The 25,888-nt window shown below is 31.9% G+C and overlaps 1 protein-coding gene across 5 annotated transcripts in view; it reads left to right on the top strand.

The window, feature by feature from the left end:
- The window catches only part of LOC134529189 (arginine-glutamic acid dipeptide repeats protein-like), a 197,176-nt gene that overhangs the window by 34,346 nt on the left and 136,942 nt on the right, over window positions 1-25,888 (top strand). For all 5 annotated transcript variants that reach the window (XM_063363029.1, XM_063363027.1, XM_063363028.1 and 2 more), the window contains 5 exons: window positions 6,256-6,354; window positions 17,370-17,450; window positions 22,942-23,101; window positions 24,089-24,130; window positions 25,364-25,459. In XM_063363029.1, coding sequence (XP_063219099.1) covers window positions 6,256-6,354; window positions 17,370-17,450; window positions 22,942-23,101; window positions 24,089-24,130; window positions 25,364-25,459 — 478 coding nt within the window. The remainder of the gene's footprint in view (window positions 1-6,255; window positions 6,355-17,369; window positions 17,451-22,941; window positions 23,102-24,088; window positions 24,131-25,363; window positions 25,460-25,888) is intronic.

Genomic DNA, 25,888 nt, shown 5'->3' with positions numbered 1-25,888 from the left:
TATTTCCATTATTGTAATACTTTCTTTTTATTCCTATGTTTTAAAGGAGGGGGGGTGTATTTAGATTTCTTGAGGCAATTACTAGATTACTAGATTAATATAGTACATTTTATTTTAATTAAGTGTTCTCTATATTAATTAAAATTAATTTTTTTATTAATACATATTACATTTGTAATAGGTTGGTATGTTTACTGTATGTTGAAAACTGTACTAAACCTTTTAATTTGCATTGATAGCCTCTTTAAAGACTGAAACATTATGCCAATGCATTTCTTTGTAAGCATACAATAAAAAACATTGTGGACAGAACAATACAAATAAATGATTATTTTCAGTGTTATAAACAGTAAATTGTTGAAGATGTAAAACTAGATACATGCTTTTTAGTGCTTTTTTTGTAGCCAAAACAATAAATATATTATTACTTAATACACCTCATAAATAATGTGTGAATAATATTTATTTTATTGTTTAAGTCAGAGCCGAGGACCGAGAACAGAGAACCGATTTTTAAGAACCTGTACTGAACCGAGAACCGGGAAAAAACAGGAATTGACCCATCATTAATATATATAATCTGTTATAATCCTACTTGAAGTTATTTTCACAATCAATGGATTTATTACTATTAATGAGATTGAATAGAAATGGGAAAAATACACAACACTAATATAATTACACTATATTTCATTTCCATATATTAATAAAATATGTATAATTCCTTTCTAATTGGAGTGATTTGAAAGTCCTTAATATGCTACAGCAGTTTTTAGTTCGAACTCAATGACAAACGTATGTGTAGAAAATATATATTGCGCAAGATTAAAAATCAGTTCAAACAGTTGATTATTCTATACATCAGAATTATGACTTCTGGTTTTGCCATTGGCTAAGTGCTCTCAGTATTACTTTTGCGTCTACTGCTCTAGACTACTGAAATTATTCAGTTTCTACCAAACATAATTTCAGTACAATTGTTTTTAATGTTTTATATTATGAATGCAATTTTGCAAATCATTACTGTTGAAGTTTATGTAAAATTTTCAATTTTATATAAAAGTTACTTTCAGGCAAAATAGTCATAATATGTCATTGAAATGACAGAATCACTAAAGCAATACAATTCACTCACTTACCAGTATTCAATACTAAATTTACACTTACAAATTAGACCTAAGTAAATGTAGCTTCTGATACAATATTAATCTCCTAGCCACTAGAGAATCAATAGCTACATTTATAAATAGTAAATATTATAGACAAACACAAAGTTAGCAAAAATGCTTTTAACGACATCGCCGACAATCAACGTTAAGCAGCTGTTATGTCTACCGAGACTCTGTTTTATCAAACAAATTATTACCAAAATTTAAAATTAAAACAGTGCTATAAAAAAAATTTATACATACCAAACCGCATGCCCTCATGGTAAAAGACCATTCGGAATGCTCCCATATTTTGAAATTAAAAAAAGGCTCTTAATCTTAAAATACTCAAATTTATACAATATAAATTCAACATTATATCATTTTCATCCTATTTTATAGAGTCTCTAAGTTTATTAGCTCCATCTTCATAGTTGTTGTCAAAACAATAACACTTTTTTTTTTTCCCCCACTGCAGATATGTGATACATGGAGAAATGATGCAAAGAGAACACCAGTTTCTGTATGCACGAACCTGTCTTCATTTAGTGGAGATGGCAAAGTAACCAAATTTAAAGTTTTATTTACCTCTGCATGCTAAGCTATTAGTAGCCAAAGGGCCATGCTAGTGGATTATTTTTCTTTCATCATTGTCACACATTCCATGTAAAGTGGTATGTTGTGTTGTAATGTGCATCAACAGTTCAGTTTTTTTTATTAAAATATAGGGCATATGTGACCTTTTTTGTAAATAATTTTAAAAGATTTACTATGTTGTACCTATAGTATTCAAAAAGTTTAATGTAATTTGGGGGAAAACTCATGGAAATTTTGATGTATTGTAGTAAGCTCGTTTTTGGGAGAGAAAGCTATGTGTTTATTGGTAGGCTGGTTGGTTGGGCCACCGTCCTCCCATGGGGGTGAAGGCAGCCATGTTGTTCGACACTCTGGTCTTGGCATCTGCAGTGGATGGTTTGTCACACCCGAGTCCACCCGGCTAGCAAATGGATTGGCCTAGGAGTGGACATGTATGTTTCATTAACACATGCAGGAATAAATTTGGGCGCTGAAAAGATTCAAGTTCCAAAAAAAAAATGTTACTGTAGATTGGTTCACTCTATCCTTGATGTGGGCTTAATACCTGCAACTGGCTAAAAATTCTAGTTAAAAAGTTCCAGAAACAAAAAAAAGGTTGATTATAACTGGTAGTGCCTGGAACACAGCCGCAAAATTCTCTATAAACTCGCATAAATATATTATTTGTGAGCCACAGTACAATGACTCAGTCAGACAATGACTACGGAGGCTACGTGCATCTGCGTACTGCCCGAAGGTGCACGACCTCTCCAACCAATCACAGCACATCCCTCACAAAACATAGCATTGTGCATATTTCTTACGCCTTTCAATGAGGCTTCTTAGACACAAATTACAACGTCTGGTGACATCATTTTTAACCAATTAAAAAAAACTGTTAAAAATACCAGCCAATACTGGCACATGGCAACAGTACCGAGTCCTTTCTCACAGCTCCTCTGTCTCTTTCTAACTATTATGCGACTGGCAAACCATTGCACCTGCTCGTTCAAACAAAGGGCCATGGTAAAATAAAAGTACAAAGTAACTAACATTAACACGCTTATTTATGAACAACGCAATAACAAGAAATACTAAAAAAATATGTTAAAGCACATAAAAACATAACTACATAAATAAAAAGGTAAAAATAACCTCTAGGGGCTCTTTCACTATAAGGTAAATAGATCATCAGAACAACTTAAAAAATCATGAAACAATGTGAATTATGATTATAAAACATATTGAAAAAAAAAATTCTTAAAAGGATTCAACAGCTGTTATTTAAATATCAGAAAACCTAACCAATGTACTGAACATGATGGAACTTCATATTAATTAATGAATTAAATTATTTAATAATTGGGGGAGGCAGCTGTCTGGGTTGTTACAGGTGGTGTTCTTGATTGTTGTGTTGTAGTAGAGTCGTTTTGCCCGATGGCATAGTCCATTATCTGAATTAAATGTAATGAAATGTAGCGACAGCCGGCTCGCTAAAGAAGCCTGTGTTATGTTATCATTTTCAGACTTTTTAACGTACTAAATTTTGCGCTACTTTTTGTGAGAATTAGGTGGGAGGGCAGAAGCTCATTTCCTTGTCTGTTCAACCACAAGTGAACTTTGTCATCATTTAATCATCAAAATTTAAGCCTTGCATTCCTTTGTAAAGTGATTTCTCGGAGACATTTGTTTTGGAAATGAGATGTAAATTCTTTGTTCGGGAATAAATCACAATTTGTGGAGTGCCAGTGTTTTTTTCTTCATGACTACCAACAATCATTCATGATAATGTTTTATAGATATAAATTTCAATTTCCAGCCTATTTATTAGGCTCGTAGATCATAGTGGACACTTTCAATACATTTACATAATCTCTTAATCATTGTCTACCTTCATCTATGCAACAATGATTTTGTACCAAATCTTTGGCTGACAGATATGGTGGATTATATGCAAAGCAGGAAATATGTTAGTTTCTTAATTCCTGCATATTCAACCGTACCACAAAAAAAGGTACCTTAAGATTGTCACACCCCAGACCAACTGGCTAGCAAATGAATTGGCCTAGGAGTGGACATACATATATCATTAACACTTACAGTAATAAATTGGGCACTGAAAATTATAAAAGTTCCAGAAAAAATTACTTTTACTGTCGTCAATTGGTTGCTGAAATAATGTCTCTCAGACACAAACTGAGATTGCTGCTTTTTATTGTCTTTTACAAAAAAAACACATTAGCACAATGGCCACCATCTTCCGACCACGAGAACAAATGTACATTGAAGTTACAAACAATTCACACATAACCTCATCATAAACTCCAGAGCCATACACGTCGACTGTTCGTAGGTACCGAAGGATGAATATTAAAATATAGTTCACAACCAAGTCCTTTGGTTGCATACAAACTCACGGTACAGGCCAAAGGACTCGGTCCTTCACTCTATCTTTGTTGTGGGCTAATACCAAAGACTGCCGTCCACAAATTCTAAATAAATAGTCCAAAAATGTTATAATTTGGTGCTACTCGGACCAAAGTCACGAAATTTACTTCAACTTCATAATTATATTATTTATAGGGGCCTTTGCCCAATCGTGACCTCTAGGTACCTAGTACAGACACAGACTGACGAACAAGGCTGCGCAGCCACATCTGCCCGAAGGAAGTTCCAGGTGGTGACCTCTCTGACCAATCACAGCATAGCCCTTATAAAACCATAGCAACATACAATTTCCTGCACCTCACAGTGAGGCTTTCATGACAGATGTTACACCAAAACAAAATCACGAAGTCTAGTGACGTCTTTTTAAGCCAAAAAAAAAAAATCCTGCGACAAAATATCAGCCGATACGGACACATGGCAACATCTGCCCGACATACTCCAAGAGTCTTTTCTCACACTCTGTGATCTGTCTCTCTCCCTCTCATTCTTAGGCACCCAGCCAACTATTGCATTAGCTTATTCAAACAAAAAGTTTTGGCAAAAAAAAAAACAACAACTAAAACAAGCAATACTTAAAATATTTTAAAGTAAATAAAAATGTAACTACTGAAATAAACATAAAAATAAAACCTAGGGGCTTATTTACTATAATGTAAGTAAATTGTCAGAATCACTTAGAAAGCATGAAATAATGTAAATTACGATCATAAAATGTACACTAACACAGGAATACTTCTTAAAAGAAATAAAGAAAGTGTTACCTAAATTATATCAAAAAACTTAACCATAGTACTGAATATAAGACAACATTTAAATCCTTAATTAAAACTTTTAACAAGTGGGAAGGGCAGTAATTTGGGTTTTTACAAGATTTTATTTTGCCCTTCATTAGGTAGTATTATGCATGATGTTGCACACAAAAAATAACCCAGAGTCACTATTATAAAGCTTCTCTTTTGGTACTTCAACTTGAAACTTAATATTTTGTGAGTTTAGTTCTACTTTAAAATATTTAAATCAATCCCTGCTCACCATTTCTAGGTTTTTTTTTTCTGTGAGTGCTTAAGTGTCATGTTCGTGTGTCAATGCAAAAGTTGGTCGTTCACATGCAACCTCTGGCTCTTTGGAGTATTATCTAGAGGCAGAATAAAGGTGTTCATTCATTAAAAAAAAAAATTCATTTTGCCATGTATAAGCAGCATATTTTTTCACGTAATTCTCCTTCGAAAATACTGTTAATGCCTGTACGTGACACTTTAAGAAAAATATTTTTTGGTAAAGTAGAAACACACGTTGGCTGTTATTTAACTTCACCATTGAGCCTTTGTTGTCAGAGCATGGGCTATGCTGGATAAGAAATTGTTTTATGTGTGTTATGTTAGTGTACATGCCATCTAGTGCGAGGGTTTTTTTTTTGAATAGCTGATGAATTTAATATGTGGAAGCTGCTTTTTGTGTCATTTCTGTGTTTAAAACTCATAAAGAAATGAAAAATGTAATTTTAATTCACATCTATACTGTCTCTACAGTGATACATTTAATAGTGCACTTTGTTATTAAATCCAATGCAGTAGTGACCAATAATAATAAGCAAGTATATCTTAGAATTAATTTTAGAAAATTGTATTTAAAAAAACATAAAACATAGAAAAAATTTTTTTTTAGTAAATTATTTGATTTTCACCAACTTTAAAAAAAGGGAGTGGGGGACAATTCTTTAGAGAGTAAGGTCATCTTTGAAAATGGTTTAAACATAACTTCAGCAAAATATTATGAACATAATATTTTCTCAAGTTTTTTAATCACTTTCATTCTCATCTGTGTATTTATCTTCTTGTTCTTTGCCTTATTTTTTGATGTCTGCTTCAGAAGTCTTTTATCCTCCTGTACATCTTGTTGGAAGTTCCTTTGCTTTGCAAGCTTTTTGTCTCAATTTCCTCAGGAATAGCACCCAATGCCCCTATAATCCAGTTACACATGATTAAAACTGATGTGCTTTTCAGATGTCCTATTTTCAAGATTGTTTATTGGGTATTATTTTTTATAATTATGTTACATAATTTGTTTATGAAATTTGTTCCAGCTCCATCAGTCTGGTTATGACACAAGTATAGCTCTTCAAGCATTAGTGAAATGTCCGGTGCCAAAAGGAGTGTACAAGAAGTGGTCTGAAGAAGAAACTGTAAGTTGTAAGAAAAGCTATGGTCTCAAAAATATTGTGTAGATGGTTTTGTGTCTAAACATGATTTTCAGGAAGGGACCTTGGTAATTTTTTTAAACTTGTACTTAACATCTTTTTGACAAGGAGGTCATTTAAGATGATAAACACACAACTGTAGAAACCAGAGGTGTTATGAAAGTAAGTGGCCATTGTCTATAGTAAGGATCAATCCCAGCATTTGCCTGGCATGATTTTGGGAAATAATGGATAGTTATACTGGGATTCGAACCTGGGTCATCTGGAATGTGTGCCAAGTGTGTTACCACTGCACCACCCCGCTTCAGGGTCCTCGGAGGTCTTAGGTGCTAGGATGCACTACTCATGTGACAAATAGGGTGGACCATCAATGGTTTGAGCCCAACTACTAATGGGATGCTGGGAAGATAAGAGCAATGGGTATGAAGCGTATTTGGAGTGTTTTGGCAGTTACTTGGAGAGAGAGATTAGGAATAAGATGGTGCAAGCAAGAGCAGGACTTGAATGAGATCATGGAAAAAACCAAGAATGGGATGGTATTGCCACATCACATCCAGAGAATTGGAAAAGAGAGTCTGCCTAGGAAAATGTTAGAGATGAAGTACACAGGAAGGTCGCTGGGACGACCAAGGAGGGGGTTGGAAGAGCAAATAGTTAAAGGAGTGCAGGATACAGGAGAATAATGGAACAGAGTGAAGGAGGAGGAATGGTGGCGGAGCAGAGGAAGAATGGTGGAGGGGTAGATGAAGATGGAGGCATTTTACTTTGCTGACCCGGCCGTGGGTTGGAAGCAGTTTAGGACATGTTATCTTAAAGATCCTCTGTGAATTATGTTACAGTGTAAAACCCTTTGTTTATCTTTGTTATCGGTCAGAAACTATTTAGGATTTAGTTTTAGATGAAATTAGTTTTTCCAGAGTTTTCGGTAATACAGTAAAACTCTGTTAGCAATGTTTTTCAAGGGACTGTCTTCAAAAATCTTCATGGATAAGAAAAAGAAAATTTTCTCTCCTTCACAGGTTGCTAGTAGTATACGTGACTTAAATTGACTAATGTTAACATTTTCTTATGAAAACTTGGGTTCAAGACATTATAACAACAAAATGTTTGAATTTCTTATTAAAAAAATTAATTATAACTTCCATATATGTTAACCAATTAAGTTAAAAAAGAGTACAGATTGATGTGATAACGTTTTAAAAAATGTCTGAAAGAAAATTTACACATCAAACCCATATTTTAAATTTGTGTTTAATCCCACTCTTAAATGATGCTCTATTACTAGTGAATAGCTATTACAAAACAGAAACCATATTTTGTATCAACTAAATAAATTGATAACAAACCGTAACCAGAATGCAAGACTGAAGTAACGTAGCATACTGATAACTATCTTAGTTGTAGTACGCTCTTACCATGAAAGAGTGCAGGCTATCCATTAGAGTTTACTAAGCACAAGACAGTGAGTGTGCTGCATACAATCGGTGATATATTGATATTTGACTGTGAGTGCGCACACTATACAAGTATAAACGTAACAATCATAATGCCAACCAATGCTGGCTACATTTTAATATGTACTTCACAGTGGTGGCAGAACAGATTGAGATTGTAACATTTGAAAATGTTTCTGAAAGAGTATTTTACACTTTGAACAATTACATATTTTCGTTAACCAAATACTGTATTCACCCGAAAATAAATCGACCTTGAATGTAAGATGACTCCCAATTATGCAAGGTAAGTTTTCATGAAAAATTATTAATTCACCTTTTTCTTTTCCTTGCTTAGCAGGAAGTCACTGTACAGAATCACAAAAAAAAAAAAACTAAATATATTTTAATTTCTTGTCCACATATCTGCTAGAATTAAAAATGATAATCTAATATTTCATCTTATTCATAATGCTGCTATTCAATTTAAAAAAAAAATATTCTGTGATTAAAAAAAAATTCATTAAAACAATTTTTTTCAAAATTTTTTTTAAAAATAGTTTGCTCTCGGTTATAAGGCGACCTCCATTTTTTTTGGGTGGGCAGTCAATGAAAAATTCTCATCTTTTTTTTTTTTTTGGGTTAATATGGTAAGTAAACTGTAATTTCCTTGCAAATAATGGATTTAAATTAAAAAAGAACATATTGCATATGGGAAACAAAGTATTTGAGGAACTTCTTACATGAAATACAATAATTTACATCTTATGGACAAAATTGGTGGGAGCGTAAAATTTCACCATATAAGGTTTGGAAATTGTATTGTGCTGGAATGTCTTTAAATGATTTTTACTCTAAAATGATATGGTGTGCTGCATGTTTTGGTTAGCGGTTTTCCCAAGAATTACTTTCTGCTTCAGGAGTATCAGGATGTAAAAAATCCGATAAAGTAGTACTAGATTTGCAACCCTACCCCATCATTTACACTTTACAAATAACATTGAAGGCTTATTTGTCCATTTTAACTGTTCTGAAACTGATGTTCATCTAATTGGGCATGCACAAATAACAATATAAATTACTTTTATTATTATTTCCAACACTGAAGATGTTATATGCTCTATAGCTTCGGCCATAGGCATGTGTGAAGCTTCATCTGATCAAATCAAACCTCATTTTGATATTCGATTTGACACCGCTAGTAAATTTGCTATTCATTATACTTGAAGCTTCGAATGTGATGCCAAGATTCGCAGGTGATTTCAAGCTTCGCATAGGTTGCGTAGCTTAAAAAACACTGAATGTTAGAATAGCTACTTCTCAGTTATAAGCTTGAATTTTTTAATTTGAAATGGTTCTTTTTAATTTCATACCAAACAATTTAAAGTTAACCTCCTTGCCGTCTAGGTGCCTCACAAAAGAGGAACACTAAACATGTGTTACTACAAAATTTTCCAAAGACTCCATACTGTTTCGTAACTTTTAGTAAACATTTGAACATACCATTTTGCATTTGCAAGAAAACAAGTCAAGCATTTACTTTAATAATATTGTCACGTCTCACTTTCAGGGTGGGGGGGGGGGGGGGGCACTAGAATCACTTTAGTAGGTTTATCCTAGTACAAGGACTGAAAAATCAGGATACTGAGAAAAATAAGATAACCCTAAAAACAATAGAACACACAACATTTATTAAGAAAATAAATAGTGATAACAAATAAGGTGGAACCTTCCACGTCCTCTACAATAAATAAATACAAATAAATAAACATAGTTATTATGATTCCATTATTCTACCCACAAACATTTTAAATTTATTCTTATCATAATTTTCCATGCCACCTAGTGATGCCAAATGTCATTAGTTATTCCGCAACTTCAGTATTAAAATTATCAAGAACATTTCACTAACAAGAAAAAGACTTTAAATAATTACTCAGTTTAGTTCGATAACGTCATCATAACCATGTAAGAAAAGGATCATGATACAAACGAATTACAGAGTTTGTAACTGAAAATAAAAGTAAACTTTAGTTGTGACCTCATTAAAATTTAGTAAACCATTGTTCAAAAAGTTATTTAAGAATAACTACCACGCAAAAAGGGAATTTCAAAGTTAACTACGAAGAAACATAAGTTGCAGAAGACTAAGACCAAGGAATCATCCAGGCGCCATTTCACTCACCTAAGCCTCACTCCTACGATGTACGGCCGGGCAGCATAACAGCCTTTCACAGGATTACAGCCCCGAAGAAACATTTCACGTCCCTTTTAACCAAATTACTTGGCCCCAAAACCCCTACGCGAAAAACATCCTGACGGGAAGTTTTCCTGTGTTTTCCAAACACGTAAAGTTATTAAAACAAGCCGGCCACGCGCTGCGATGTCCACGTAATAAAACTGGCCGCTAGATTGCGACCCTCTCTCAGCTGGCCTCACAAGAACGGTAAACAAGTCTGCGCTGTGTTTCTCCAGACTCGCAGCACAATAACACGTCAGCTGGCCTGAAATGCAGTCACGCCTGCGCCCCCCAGACAAATACGTGCAAGACTCGCACTCTCCCAGCCCCGCGGAGACCCAAATTACATCAAAGGTGTTACAACATCTGAGCTTGAGAGAAACCAAGTCTCGAACTAGAGAAAGGATTTAAATTTTGTTTTCGACAAATAAAATAATTTATAAATTAATGGTAACAATTTTTAACCATGTGACAATATATACAACTTACCTTTAAGCACAGAATAACATACTATTACTCGTCAGTATTATCGTATAACCAAAACTCAACTCATTCTTTTCCCAAAAAATTTCATGTAGCATTTTATTAAATTATGCAATGATGCAAATTAATTACTTGATTGTAATACAAATTCATTTCTTGGTAAAAAAAAACTAACATGGTGACATGAAATATTAAAAATTCCTTTTTAATTGACAAAATCATTTACAAATATTTCAATTTTATGTTATCTTGTAAAATTATTAATGTATCAGATTCAACCAAATGTTAAACTAATCATGGTTTCCAGTTTTTCTAAATGCAAGAACAAATACCTTTAACATTGTATCTTTATCATTTCTTATAACTATTCATGTTTCCCTATTATGTCAAATCTCAATCTTATTTCATATTCAATGTAAGTAAAAACTTATTTAATTAACATCACCCCAGCCTTCTAATGCAACAATTTTCTATGAATTCACAGTCATTCCATTTACTAAATTTATGATATTAGTTAATTTATATTTTACCAAAATTTGGTATAAAACATGAAAATTAATATCTATGTAATATTTACATAGTTAAGAATTCAACTATATATATTTGGTTTTCAAAGGAAACAAACTTATTCAAGGTACTGGCAATCTGTGTTCCACTATAATGCCATTCATCAAATGATATCTCAATTAACTTTCCGAACTCACCAAGAGATTGCTTACCCAAGCCATTTAAATTATGATTATGTTTTTATTACCATCTATTCCTTAGAATTAATGTCTTCACACCTGATTTTTTTGCCTGGTTTTGCAACATAGCACGGAATACCAGTATCTGGATTTCAGCTCATCCGCCTTTAAAAAAAATCCTGCATTCAACGTTCTCATTTCCTTCTTAATCAGTATGGTATTTATTGGATACCATGCCAATTGATCTAAGTCCCAAGTTCTCAGAAAGTAGGGTCACTCATTTAAGGCCCCTTTAGGCAGCTAGTCTGCCTTGGCTAACTAATAGGATAAACATAAGAAATTGTGTTATAGCATATCAACCCTTACACCCAACTATTAGTAATACTCTATATTATTATCATACCATCTATACAGTACATCAGTGTGATACATTCTCCACTGCCATTTAATTTCAAAATAGTAACCATTATTTTAGTTAACTCGTTTACTCATTTAAAAACTTTGACTAATTATCTATGGAAATAACTCAACTTTATTTTCCATGGCTTTAACAAAGATACATGATTGTTTGTATTATTAACTTTATATACTTTTTGACCAACTACTGACTACAACAAATGGGCCTTCAAAAAGCCTAAAGAATTTTTTTAATTTTACTATCTACAAGCAATGACAGTTTGTGTTATGCAACCAACACTTTATCCCCTTCCTCAAATACTACAGGTTTAATATTTTTATCAAATGTACCTTTTCTCACTTTTGCCTTTAAAACAAGCCATTGTCCTGCCTTACTTATTATTTAATGTTATGACTCCATTTTTAGGAAAAGCCTTTATCTTCTGCAACCTACTCCCATGCAGAATCTTCTGCATGAGTTCAGTAAACCCTGTACTCTCATGCCAGCATCTGGTTTACAACATTTCCCCATTGGCTATGGTTTTCATTACAGTAAAGTAAACCACCCTAGTTCTCGCATTACCCTAACTATACGCCACTGTACATCTGTTGTTTACCGAGTTAAACCAGACTTCATGGCGTCTTGCCCGACATTTTTCTTGCGTGTGGCGATTTCGTGCTAACTGAAATTTACAGACGTGCTATTTAAGACTGGGGCAGTAAAATTCACATTGTGCTAAATGAATTAGGCAATGTGACGACGTGCTAAGTGAGGGATCGATGTATACAAAATGGTGTTTATTCCCTTGAATGGAAAACTGCTAAAATTATTAATTCATAAAAAAGGCAGAAAGCTTAAGTAAAAGTGTTTGATAAAATAATCTTTAAGAATCTCAGCTTCTATTTACCAAACAAACTGTCAGACAACCTACATGTGTTCCGAAATGAAAAAACAACCACAACTAACATTCTTTCTTTTCTAAACCCAATTTTTGCAGAAATAATAACCAGAGGTCAGACTGATGCTTGTTATTTTGATCTTGCAAAAAATTTGATAAATCAATCATAATAAACTAATAAAGTAGGATTAACAGATGAATTCTTAAATTGGTTGTATATTTACCTGTATAACCAAACATTTTATGTATCAATCAACAATATTTATTCTGACATAAAAGTAGCAATTTATGGTGTTCTACAAGGTGGTACTTTCTCAGCCATATTATTTAACATTTTTACTAATGATATTCTAAAGGTTTTAAAATATTCCAATGGGTATTTATTTGCTAATGACTTAAAAATTTGTAGAAAAATAGCCTCTTTCCATGATTGTGTTGTATTCCAAAATGACATAAATGCTATTGCTCATTGGTGTAAATTAAATCTAGTTAATCTCAACTATGGGAAAACTACTATTATAACTTTTATCAGAAAATTTCACCCCATTAATTTTATTTTTGAACTGGAAAATCAACACTTACCATGAGTAAATTGGTCAAAGATTTAGGTCTCACACTTGACTCTTTAGTTACCACATTGAATCTATTACATATTACAGCCAATGCCAATACCGGGTGGTCACCAGCCTTGAATTTCGGGAAAAGCTGGAAATAATGCATGAATTTTCGTAGTTGGGAAAAAACCTGGAATTATGCTTGAATTACTTGTCGCTGGGAATTTCATTTATCTCTCTCACAGATAATGTCTGCTAGTTTTACAGGTTATGTCAAACCCATACTTTTGATGATATTAGAATTTCATTTCAAATTAACAAGAAAACCAGTAATAGTTTTTACAGTTTGCTAGTTGGTGGCAGTTCTGCTATAACGTGGTTTCGTCAACTTGGATTAATTTGACCACGGCCATATTGAAAATTGGCTGTTGATCACCAAACATTTGAATACCTTTATCGTCCTCGGGCATTTGTATCTTCAATATGGTAGTGTTGTTATTGCTTAGACGTAGTGTGATAAGATTTTTGAAACATGCATACAAAAGGCACCCAACTTATTGAGATGTTGCTTACGAGACGTTATTTTACCTAATAGTTTGGTTTTTTTTCAATTTTCTGTTGTTTGAATTGCGTATACAGCTTCTGACCAGTTTATGTATGCTCATAATTTTCTTTCCTGTTTTAGTTTGTACAGACAAGCTACTATATTGGAACATAGCAGTAATTTGTGGAAAAATGTAATTTTGCCGAAATGCTGTTCAGAAGAGTTACTCTTATTTCTGTGCACGATGATAAAGTTGAGACATTTATCCTCTCTCGTGTGTAAATTATGTTATGTTTTTGCATGGGGAAAATGTAAGTAAATTTATTTCCTATCACAAATCATTAATTGCATACTGATAAAAAAATATTTTCTTACCATTTACATGTAAAAGTTCAAGCTTTTTTTTTGTTAGCCTAAAACGATTTAAAGCCCTGGTACAGTTAGGCAATCCTCAGACTTGACCCTACCTGATTCTGGAATGCATTTTATGTAGCGTCACTCTGTACGTGACGAGATGGCCAACTTAAATATTTGGGGTCATCAGCAGGCTGGCAGCGTTTGTGGGTTCCATTCCCCATTGTTTTGTGATGTCATGAATGACATATGCCAAATCAAAGGTTTGTCGAATCTACAAAAGTGCAGTAAACACTATTTGGGTTAATTGAAAATATATATTACATGAAAATAAATATATAACAAGCAAAGTGTGTTGTTAAAATATGCTCACTCGCAAACTTTGGTTGGCTGAAAATGTGTTTTGAGAGCATAAACAAGAGGGTTGCATTCACATATTTGTCACTTTTTTTTTATTATTTTGTATTTAATTTTGTTATAATTTATAGGTCTACCTAGTAAAAATTTTTATTTATAAAATGGCAATGGCAATTTTACGAAAGCTTCCACTCACAAATAATAATATGCAAGTATTTCAATGAGCGCATGAAAATGTACATAGCCATGTTTATTTGCAAACTCGGTATCTGTATTGACTAGAGCAGGAGCATAACAAATTATTGCGTAGTTTTCTTGAGTTGTTCTTGCCTACCATTATTTATTATCTTTATTCTCAGCAATTAATATTATTATGGCGAACAACGAAATGTTAGATATAGTAGCTTAATAATTTCAAAATAAAACTATGAATCTTGAAATATAACAGTACCTTTGAATACCTTTAAATATTTTCTGATATTTTAATAAGTAGCTTATGTTTCAGTAATAAGCCAATAAAGGCACTTAAGAATTTTAACCTGCCACATGACTATGTATATTAATCATTTTTGGTTGGGTAGATAGTTTGGGAACTATTTTATTCAAGTATAATTTTTTTTAAGTTCCTGCTGCTCAGAAACAATAATTAAGTTTTTTATGCTGTATTTTATTGGAATATAAGTATAGGACCTGTGTTAGTACATAACTTTATATTGACATCTTAAATTTGCGTAGTTTCTCACCATCAAGCAAATTCCTTTAAAAACTAAATTTTGTTCTTGAAAACCTTTAAATGTGCATGAATTTCAAAATCAAAGTTTGGTGGCCACCCTGAAATAGAACACTTGCATTAATAAAATTCATTACTTATTTTTCTTCTAATACTGACTCAATTATATGTCTTTATTTTCCTTAGCTAAGATCTAAATTAGAAACTAATTCCATTATCTGGAGCCTTTTAAGTAATTCTAATAGTTTCAAAATTGACAAATTTGAATCAGTATTATGAATCAAAAATGTACAAATTACAATCTGGATCTACAAACTATCCTAGACTCTTTAGAATCTAGAAGGAACATTTAAATGAATTTGTGAGTGATTGCTTAAATCACAAATTAGATTTCCAACTATTTGATAAAAAATATTAGTTTCAAAGTTCACTTTCAGTAGATGCTTTCATCCTTTATTATGTACTATGAGTAAAAATAATGATATTCTGTATTGATTAGTAAGTATTTTTAAAGGAACCAATAGTATTTTTCCAATAGAAATGAAGCTAGTGTTCGTGCTGTATTGGCTTATATTTTACTGGCTTAACCAAAATTAATCTCTAATCCGTTCCTTATAGTTCTAAATGTTATTACAACACAATGTATTTGCTTCTTATATCATATTTTATTTTTATTATATTTCTATATCCTATGATCTATACATAGTGTATTATATAGTATTTATTAATTTGTTTCTCTAGTGTCCGAATTATTTACTTATGTATTAATATATGTTTCTACTATTACTTCCTGTTATAAATCCTTTTTGTTCTTATCTTTGTCCTTGTCTATGAACTTTTTTTCTGTGAAAGTTTTTTATTTGTTTGTTGTTTGTAGTTGTTTTTGTATTTGTTTCTATTTTTATGGTGTCTACCAATTTGGCTTTCAGCTATCTGACAATGTTAATAAATAAAATAAGTTACCAGTGTTTTTTGAGCATTGGGTTTATATTTAGTGTTTTTCATATTTTATTTAGGCCCTTTGCCCGAACTAAAGATCATATTAGGAATTTTTCTTTGTTTTTTGTTAACTAGCATACAAATACACATCTTTGGAACCCTATTAGAATTCGATACTCAAAAAAATTTACTTTTTCGCACCACCCTAATAATCAGCTACGTTAATATGAGGAAACCTATTTACATTATTGATTTTTAATTTTTCCAACAATTTAATAGTTTTTTGAAGGTAAATTTGACATTTAAATCACTGTTTAACATTCCTTAAATTATACTTCACAGAATACATTTTTTACGTTTATAAACATTTTAGAGTAACACCCATTTAGAATACGTCACATGGTAAGTCATAACAATTATTTTGGTATCAATTTCTTTCTTTTATAGTGATGATAGATAGAATAAATGTATGGAGCCAACATGATAATGTGCTGTGTGTAACAATAAGAAAGTGTTTCATCATATATTCTTTTTATATTTTAGTTTTTATTTTAATAATGTGCTAGCTTTTTGTTTATTACATATGTTAATATAAATTTTACAATAGATTTTGTGATATTTTTTAGTACTTCACGTGACATTTGAAAATTTTAAGTGTTGTTATTTTTAAATGGGTAAAATATTTGTTAGTAACATATTTTTAATGGTATGAAAATAATTATTTTTTGTATGTTATATTTTCATTTTGTGAATAAAGTGCATCACGAAAAAAAAATTAAAAGGTGGCACTCAGGTCTACTTTTTATGAATGCACAAAATTAATTAAATTGTGTTTATTTTATCACATTTATTAAATGGTGTGAAACATAGGTCCCAGTTGGTTTTATCATCATTACAAATGTTAAAATATTAAGTTTTCATTCTTTCCAGTATTTTATAAAAATAAGTCAGTATATGACTGCTTTGATGACATTCACAATGCAAAAATAACGAATAATTTTCCAATATAATGCTTATTTTACAATTTTATTATAAGAAAATATTCAAATTATTTAATTTTATGCACAGTAATTTTATACCTTTATCGTAAGAAGAAAATGCTGGAACATAAAAATAATTGTGTTACAAGCAGGAAAATGTTATAAGCAAGAACCTTGTTACAGGTTTCTACCATATTGACTTTAAATGTAGAAAATGTAAAAGAAAGGTATTTATACTCTATAAGCATGATGTGGGATCAAATGCAAGCAATGTAAAATGTCCAAAAGTGTTAAATCAGTGTGTTTGAAAAGGAAAATATAGTTTTATAGTGTTATTTTTATTTTTTTGTTAATTTTCAATGGAAACTTTGTTGTGAATTACAAACCAGTTTTTATTTATTTTCAGAAACGTTTTGTGAAAGGTTTACGGCAATTCGGAAAGAATTTTTTTAGGATTCGTAAAGACTTGTTACCTCATAAGGACACAGTAAGTATTTTATATTAACAAAATAGATTATAAAAAATATGTTTAAGCTTGCTTGATATGATACCAATAGAAGAACTTGGATGAAATAGTCATGTTTTGTTATGTTGTGGGGCAAAATATATAGTACAAAAATATTCCAATTATGAGTACTACGTTCTCCATAGCTATCCATTTTTTCTTCTATGAATTAAAAAATTTTGGTCTCAGTCATAGTAACAGAGGTACCTCCTAAATATAGTTTCTTAAAGTATACATGTAAATTTTGCGAACAGTAGAACCTCATTTTTACATTTTCGGGATTTACGAATTACCATATTTAACATATTTTTTACTTGCACCTTCATTTTCCTATAATGTTAATTCATTACTTTCCTGCTGTATGCGAAAGCATTTCTCGCAATTTATGTTGCAAAAGTGCTGCATTTCATATCAAACCTTCAGAAAAAAAGTTTAGAAAGATCACTGAAAGTTAAAAGTTAATATTGTGAAGCTTATTTTTTTATGTTTTTGTGTATGGCCATAGCATATTTGTTTGCCTTTGTAAACAACCTCCATTTCCAATTTTTTTGTACTATGTGCCACTGTAAACCATAAGGCCATAAACCAAAACTTTGGTGGCGCGAGCACAAAATAATGTTGGAACAAGATGTCGTCTTTTGGTTTTGTACCTTTCCCCTTCAAACTTAAAGCATATTATGCATGAACTTAGTTGTAAATGTGGTTGTTACATGAATAATAGATTACTGTGCCCTTATTAAAATAAATTTATAAAGTAATGTAACAAATTTCTATAAGTATGGTGTCTTTACGCATGTTTGGCAATGCTCGTTTTACAATAGAATTTTTGGAAAGGCAATTGACAGCACTGAATTTGTAAACATTGCAACAAACACGTTTGTAATTTTTTTGATTTCTGAACATAAATAATTGTTTGAAAGTCATTATATTCGTTTAATATAATCCTTTTTGACAAAATTCTGAAATTAACTAAATGTTAACACGCAGTTGACTACACGCAAAGTCCAAAAATAAATTTTCATATTAAAATCTCACCCTTAAAAAGTGTAAATTTTGAGTTGCTTCAATTTTCACGTCTCTTGTTCAAGACCTAAAGATTTAATGTTCAACTTTGAATGCAGTTGTGAAGAACTGCAAGACTGGATAGATTTATTGTTTTCACCGTACGAGATAATAAAGTTCTAGTTATTGTATAAAAATGTACGTATCTCCGACATTTTATTTAGAGTGATGTAAATTAACTTCTTATTCTTTCCATAGTGAGATGATAAAAAAATTTTTAGCACTTTTTAATTACATTTTCTCTTTATTTTTTTTTTTTTACGTATTTTTGTCCTAGTGCCTTGAAATACGTAAAACAGAGGTTGTACTGTAGTGCCAAATCTATACTTTTTGTTCTAAAAGCCAAAACTTTTATATGATGCATATTAGTCATCACTTTTTATACAGTTTCTGTTGGCACTCCAACAGCAGCTGGGTGCTCTTGTGTCCCTGGGAACTTTTTAGCAACCATAAATTATTTAAATGTATTTTTTAATTATGTAACTGTTTATGGTGCTAGCTAACCATCAACTTGATATTAGATTTCACTAGGTAGTACTATTATGGGGAACACGTGTGTTTTTAACTTCATTGGCTATCTAAAACTAATGAAATGTATCCAAGATGGCAGTTTTTTACTTTTAAGCCTATTGCTGTATATTGTTTGTCAGTACCAAGTAAAGTGGTGAATTGTTGAACATTGGTTTCTCTAGGGAGTACCTGGGTTCAATACCCGATCCTTTTGTACAGTTTTCCATGTCTTCCTAAAATCACCCTAAGCAAATGTTAAGTGTAAGAAAATGTGTATCGCTTTAACTTCGCTACTAATAAAGACGATTAAAAAATTGCGGGGTTGGTTTCTTACAGTAAACTTTGGCTGATTTCCTGCTTCAATTTCCCTGCTGCATTGTGTTGGTCTCTCTTTGCCAACTAGACATTAAATCCAAATAAAATTTAAAAAAATTAATTGAGTGATAAAGGGTGAATCAAAAAAGATAGAAAGAGGCAAGGCCTGCAATGCTCTCATAGAAACATGGCCTGTTTGAATAAATTATTTAGATAAAATATTTAAGTAATAAGAGATTTAAAATGCTAATGAACAAAATACTAAGTAAATGATGGTATTAACCCTTTAAGTACTGATTATGGCATGAGACAAAAACATGTATTAGACTAAATTTGGCAACAAAAAAATTTAATTTTTTTTTTTTTTTGGAATTTGCTAATTTTATACAAAAATTAATTTACTGTTGAAATTTATTTACTGTCTTTGATTTTAAAACTTTGAGAGTGTGTGATATTTCTTAAAACATGGTGTCAGACACAAGGGAACAGCACATTGTTCACACAGGTATTGCGTCTCCTTTCGCTTCTTCTGCCCATATCGTGTTTGTGAGAAAACTCTGCATGGCTTGGTAGGGTGCATTTTCTTTTCAGCAGGTGATATTGTCTCTAGAAAATGCTGCCCCAAAAGTCTTGTCGGTGCTTCTCGCAGTGATGGCCTACCTCGCTTTGTCCTCTCAGATGGTTTTGCATACTTCTCCAAGAGTTCTGAAACAACTTTGAGTTGAAAGTCTTCCAGACTCAAATTGTTTCCTGTTTTAATTTTGTAAAGTGCATATGCATTCAACAATGCAAAGTCTACAAAATGAAAAAAATAATTTTTTGTACCATTTTATACTTTTTCTCACTGACTGGACAGAACTAAGCAACATGTCACATTTGTCAATGCCCCCCATGTTCATGTTATATTCTAGAACACAGCTTGGTTTTAGAATATCATTTCCTGTTGATCTGTCCTTCTTTCCCGTATTCTTCATTTCATTATTATGCATTGTGGTCAGTAAAGTAACTTCTCTTCTGTCAAACCAACGTACAAACAAAATGTTCTGTGAATGCATAGCCTCATGCTCTCCCTTCTTTAGCTTCTTGGTAACTTTCGGCATGTGTTTTCTGCTCTTTCGCACAGTGCCACAAGCATTGGTCTTATTTTCGTGCAGAAACTGGAACAACTGTGGACTGGTATACCAGTTGTCAACAAACAGTGTGTGCCCTTTATTTAGAAATGGAGCCATCATTGTTGACACTACTGACCCTGAAGTACCTAGCATATCTAAAAGGGTGATGTTTGTACCTTGACCTGTATAAATGATGAAGTCTATGATGAACCCTGTTTCACAATCACATAACACAAAAAGTTTTATGCCGAATCTATGTCTTTTACTGGGAATGTACTGTTGAAATGATAGCCGACCTTTGAAAAGTACAAGTTCTTCATCAATTACCAGGTTCTGAAATGGGTAATAAACCTCACGCATATTTCTTTTCAAGTCATTGATAACCATCTGAATTTTATAAAGTCTATCTCCAACTGGCTGCAGTTCATTGAAACAAAAATGCAAATATCTCAGTAACAGAATATACCTGTCATGAGATAAAGTGTTACCAAATATTGGTGTGTGTATGAGAGGATCAGTGGACCAGTACTCTTTTATAGAGAGTTTTTTCTGTCTTGTGAACAGGAACGTAACTGCAAGAAAAACATACATTTCCTCAAAGTCTGTATCAGTCCATGGCTTTTGTTTGCTAGTTCCTGGATCACCGATATTCGGAATGTTTTCCATTGCATACCGGTTAGTTTCCGCAGCTATTTTACCTAACATATCTGGGGGGAAAAATAATTCAAAGAATTCCCGAGAGCATGTATTTTCAGTGACATTGTCATCCAAAATTCCAGACATTTTATTATCAAAAGCATGTACAGTGGGCACAAAGTTACCTTCTTTCCATGTAAATACATTATTTTCCATAGGTCTGCCTGCAGGCCTACCTGTAGGCTGTCGACTGCAGTCACCTTTTCCTGCCGCCCAATCCTCCAATTACGATTCAGCATCTGTTTCTTCTTCCGAAAACGTCTCGCTACATTCACTTTCACTCGGGAAATAGTCACTTTCACTGTCTTCATTTTCACTTTCTTCATTTACACAAATTTCTTCGCTGAGATTTGTTTTTTTTTGGCCGCAGTGTCCTACGTGACATTTTTATTTACTCGTGACAGCAATAAATTACAAAAAAAAAAAAAAAAACGTGTGGAATTACAAGTCTTTCCCACGGGAAAATGTTTTTATGGCTGTAAAATAAGTATAACTTATACTAAAACATGTTTCGTCAACTATGGAATATTCCACAACAGCAATGAAAATATAATTACTCCACTGTGTTTATTTACCAACACACCACGGTCGGGATCCAAACAATAGTCATAGATAAACATGTGTAGAGAAGATGTAAATAACCGAAACAATGTTCCGGTATTTTTATTCTAGGGCCAAACCATAGATAACATCATACAAGATGTATAGCACACTTTACTTCGTTATACGAATAAATTCGAGACCCGTCATGTTGACATGAACTTTGTTCCGAAAATTCTCGGGACCCGATTTTCGGTCATAATAAAAAAAGTACGAATATTTTTGTTATCTGTCCTTAGAAGGTTAAGGATGGCAAACAATTAAAACTCATGAGAAGCAGAAAGGTATCAGAAGGGGGGGGGGGGGGAGGGGAGAGGTGTGTAGTAGAGTAGTGTGTGATAGCATGCAACAATAACCATGCTTACGTCATGCTGCTGTGTGAGGCTAAACTTTGAGTCTAAGAAAAATCTCACCATAGCTGAGATCAAAAAAAAAAAAATGTGTTAACCTTAGAATAAGTCGGTGCTTAAGAACAACTTATCTACTACGATGCCTACTACCTGCAGAAGAAAGCAGCTCTTTGACAGTGGCTTCAGCTCAGCCCTATTACTCTAGTGTGAGCACCAAGTCAGCACCCAATTGCTTTGGAACCATCTGTACTCAGATGGTCCCATAATTTACACACATTTTCATTTTTTAAGTGTACAACAGTTTGTCAATTAGTGTGCAAATAAAATACATACAAATTATGTAAACCAGTGCTTCTTTCAACTCTGGATCAGTTTTCATCCTGAATAAAATTTTTTTTTTAACAGTTAGCATTTTTTTATTTTTTAGTGTTTGGTAAAATTTAATGATTTTAATTCTTCTGAAATTTTTTTTCTGTTAACACATAAAATGCACTTGATTGAAGTAATGGTCATCCAAATATGAATGTTTTTATTTTTAAAAGTCGTGACAACAAGGTTTAAGTTGCTTAAAAGTAAATGCATTTTAATAAAATTTAAAAAACTCCCATTGCAGAAGTGTAAAAAGATTCTTGTATGCTATGCTGAAATAGTTTTCTTACTGAACTACCAAATGGAATTTTCTGTATGTGTGTTATGTAATTACAGCCTTTCTTGATACAAAATTTAGTTACATTTAATGTTTTTATCGCAGCTTAATATTAGACAGCTTTGTAAAATTGTTAAATTCTAAGAGTGTAACACGTTCATCCAATTCAATTTTTTTTGCAGTCGGAGCTAGTGGAATTTTACTATTTATGGAAAAAAACTCCTGGTGCCAACAATAACAGACCCCATCGCAGACGTCGTCAAGGATCTCTTAGAAGAATTCGCAATACTCGCACCGGTCGTGGTGTTCAACCTAAAGAAACAGATGTTAGTGTTCCAGTAGGTGCGTATAGTGGTGTGATAAAAGTTATCTTTTGAAATACCTAAGTTGCTAAGGTCATGGCACCAACCTTTTCCATTAAGAGAAAAACTTGCTGGTATCTGATGCATCCATTTTATGAGTAATAACTCTGTGAATGTTATAAATAGCCTGTGGCTCTGCCATTGGTTTTATCTGCATGTGCAAGGGAAGAATCCATACTTCTGTGAGCACTTATTACTTAGTGCACATGTTACAACATACCTCTTATACACAGTGTTTCAACCATTACACCTCTGACACTACAGACTGGATGGAAATTTAAGGGGAAAACTTGTTGCTACTCCAGTTATGGCTTCATGTAAACTAGTAACTAAATTGAGCACAACTTTTATGCTTTATTTTGATGTGGTTTCTGAGGTACTATTAGCATGTACAGTAGAGTCCCGCTCATCCGGACACATAATTAATCTGGATGGTATTTAAAAACAAACAATTTACTAAATTTTGTAGCTAAAAAACCTAGACCTATGTTTACAGTAGTGTTAAAACTAAAATTAAGCTGTATGAGAAGTTATAATTAAAAAAAAAAAAGTTTTACCCATCTAAAATTTGTATTACGTGCATTTTAAGGCAAATTATGTTTAATTTGGAATTTCAGTTATCCAAACAGTCTGGTCTCATCTAGTCCGGATTAGTGGGACTCTGCTGTACATGAAAAGAACTGTGCCCTGATCCTTACAAATCATCAACATTAAAAAATTTAAAAAAAAAAGAATTGTTCTTGTTGTTGGTATATTGATCTTTTGTACTATACAGTATATCAGTATACAGTTTTATGAATATTCTTTGTGATTTTATTGTGATTTTATATATTAATATTAATTATAACCAAGTTTTACTTTACTGTAGTATAATAGATTTTTTTAATGTCTTAGTATGCATGTTACATTTTGTTGCCTCATGTTGTACTATAAATTTTGTTAACTCCCTTTTTTGTTCCATTTTCAGTTGTTGGAGCAACGAGACCTTCACCAAATCCAAAAGAACATGGTGAGTCTTCATTTTTCAAATTAGAATGCATGAAAGGAAAATGTACACAATTTTTTTTGAATATGTTTGTAAATGTTTCATTTTTATAATAATTATGTTTACATTCATTGTTGTACTTTCAAATTTGGCTGAAAATTAGTTTTCCTCTTGCCAAATGAATGTATTTTTACTAGGCGTGTGCAAATATTCAAATTTTCTAATAAAAATATGTAAATATGAGCTTTTTTAATCTCTGTTTCGCAAAAACCAAATTTAAGAAAAAATCATGCATTTACTTGAAGTGGATAGGATTTTATGGTATTTTGCAAGCAAATAAAAACTTAAGTGAAATATTAGTTAGGTTAAATTAGTTAAGCTGCATAAAAACATCTTTTTGTAGCTGACTAAATATAACCAACCTTTCTCTTCAGTATCAATTGTCCAATTTCTTAGAAGCCACTACACTACATATTTACCTTTCTCTTTACCTATGTATGAGTTAATGACCTAAAATTTTTTTTTCTATTCCATTTATCATTCTGTCTAAGCAAATTTATATTCATAATCAAGAATAATTTGGTATTCATATTCAATTCAAACAAAAAATTGATATTCGCAGAGGCCTAATTTTTACCAATTAGTTCATTGTATATTGACAGTGACCTATTTTTTTCTTCAATAAACATTTACAAGTTGGACTTTTCATGAGATGATAGATTGCAATTACAAGTTATAATTGGCCTTCTGATAAAAAGTGTTACACTCTTTATTTAAACAGAAAACCCATCTTATTTTGGCTATTTGATTAAAACTTTTTTTTTGCTTAGTTAAAGAATTTCAAGTAATTAAAGTTTTTATTTAATAAAATAAATGACAATTAAAACTGCTTCAATAATAATAATATTATTTTGAAAAAAAAAGTGTCTGTAGTTGTTGCATGACAAAGATTTCAAGCTGTGTCTTTTCAAAGTAATTTTTAGATCCATTTAGCTTAAGACAGCATAAGGTATTTAAAATATATCCTAAATTGCTGTTGCATTCAGTAAAGGTGTATTTTTTATTTTATTATAAGCTTTTTATTTGCTTGTCTGTATTTGCTAGTGAATATATAGGAACATACTTCTCATTTTGTCTGGGAATTATAGCGTGTGCTGTGAATGGTGATATGTTTTTACATTCTTAATTGATATATAAAACAGCAATTAAATATATGTTTTATTTTACTGAAGTAAACATAATTGGTTTTTTTCTCAGGTGAAGGAAGCTCTGGAACTGAAGAAGAAAATTCAGAGGATGACTCAGATTCGAAAGATCAGAATGCATATCGATGTCAGCATTGCTTAGCTACAAGTATGGCATTTTTTGTTTTGAAATAATTAAAAAAAATATGTTTAAAACTACTGATTATTCAAATATTTGATTTTTGTTATTTATGGATTATTTTTCACCAAAATCAAAATTTAATTTCAAGATTTGTCACAAAATATTGTCTCATCAGTTTCATGCGCTGCAGTATTTTTATGTATTGTTTACTTTTACCATCAGCTGTAATCACAGACACAATAATGCATCAAATAAGAATTTAATTCAAATATAGAGCAATTCAGACCGCAAGCTAGCTCAAAATTGATCTAGATTGCACATACAAAAAAAAACACTTGAAAAAATTGACTGGGCGCTGAGAATAATTTAAGTTCCATGGAATATTCCTTTTTGAGGTTCAGTCTGCTATTTTGAAAATGGTTTGAATAAATAAAAAATCACGAATAAAGATTGTAG

The sequence above is a fragment of the Bacillus rossius genome, chromosome 2, assembly GCF_032445375.1.
Source record: "Bacillus rossius redtenbacheri isolate Brsri chromosome 2, Brsri_v3, whole genome shotgun sequence".
Classification (NCBI taxonomy): domain Eukaryota; kingdom Metazoa; phylum Arthropoda; class Insecta; order Phasmatodea; family Bacillidae; genus Bacillus; species Bacillus rossius.
The sequence above is the reverse complement of the archived record's forward strand: the minus strand, read 5'-3'. Positions and strand labels throughout refer to the sequence as shown.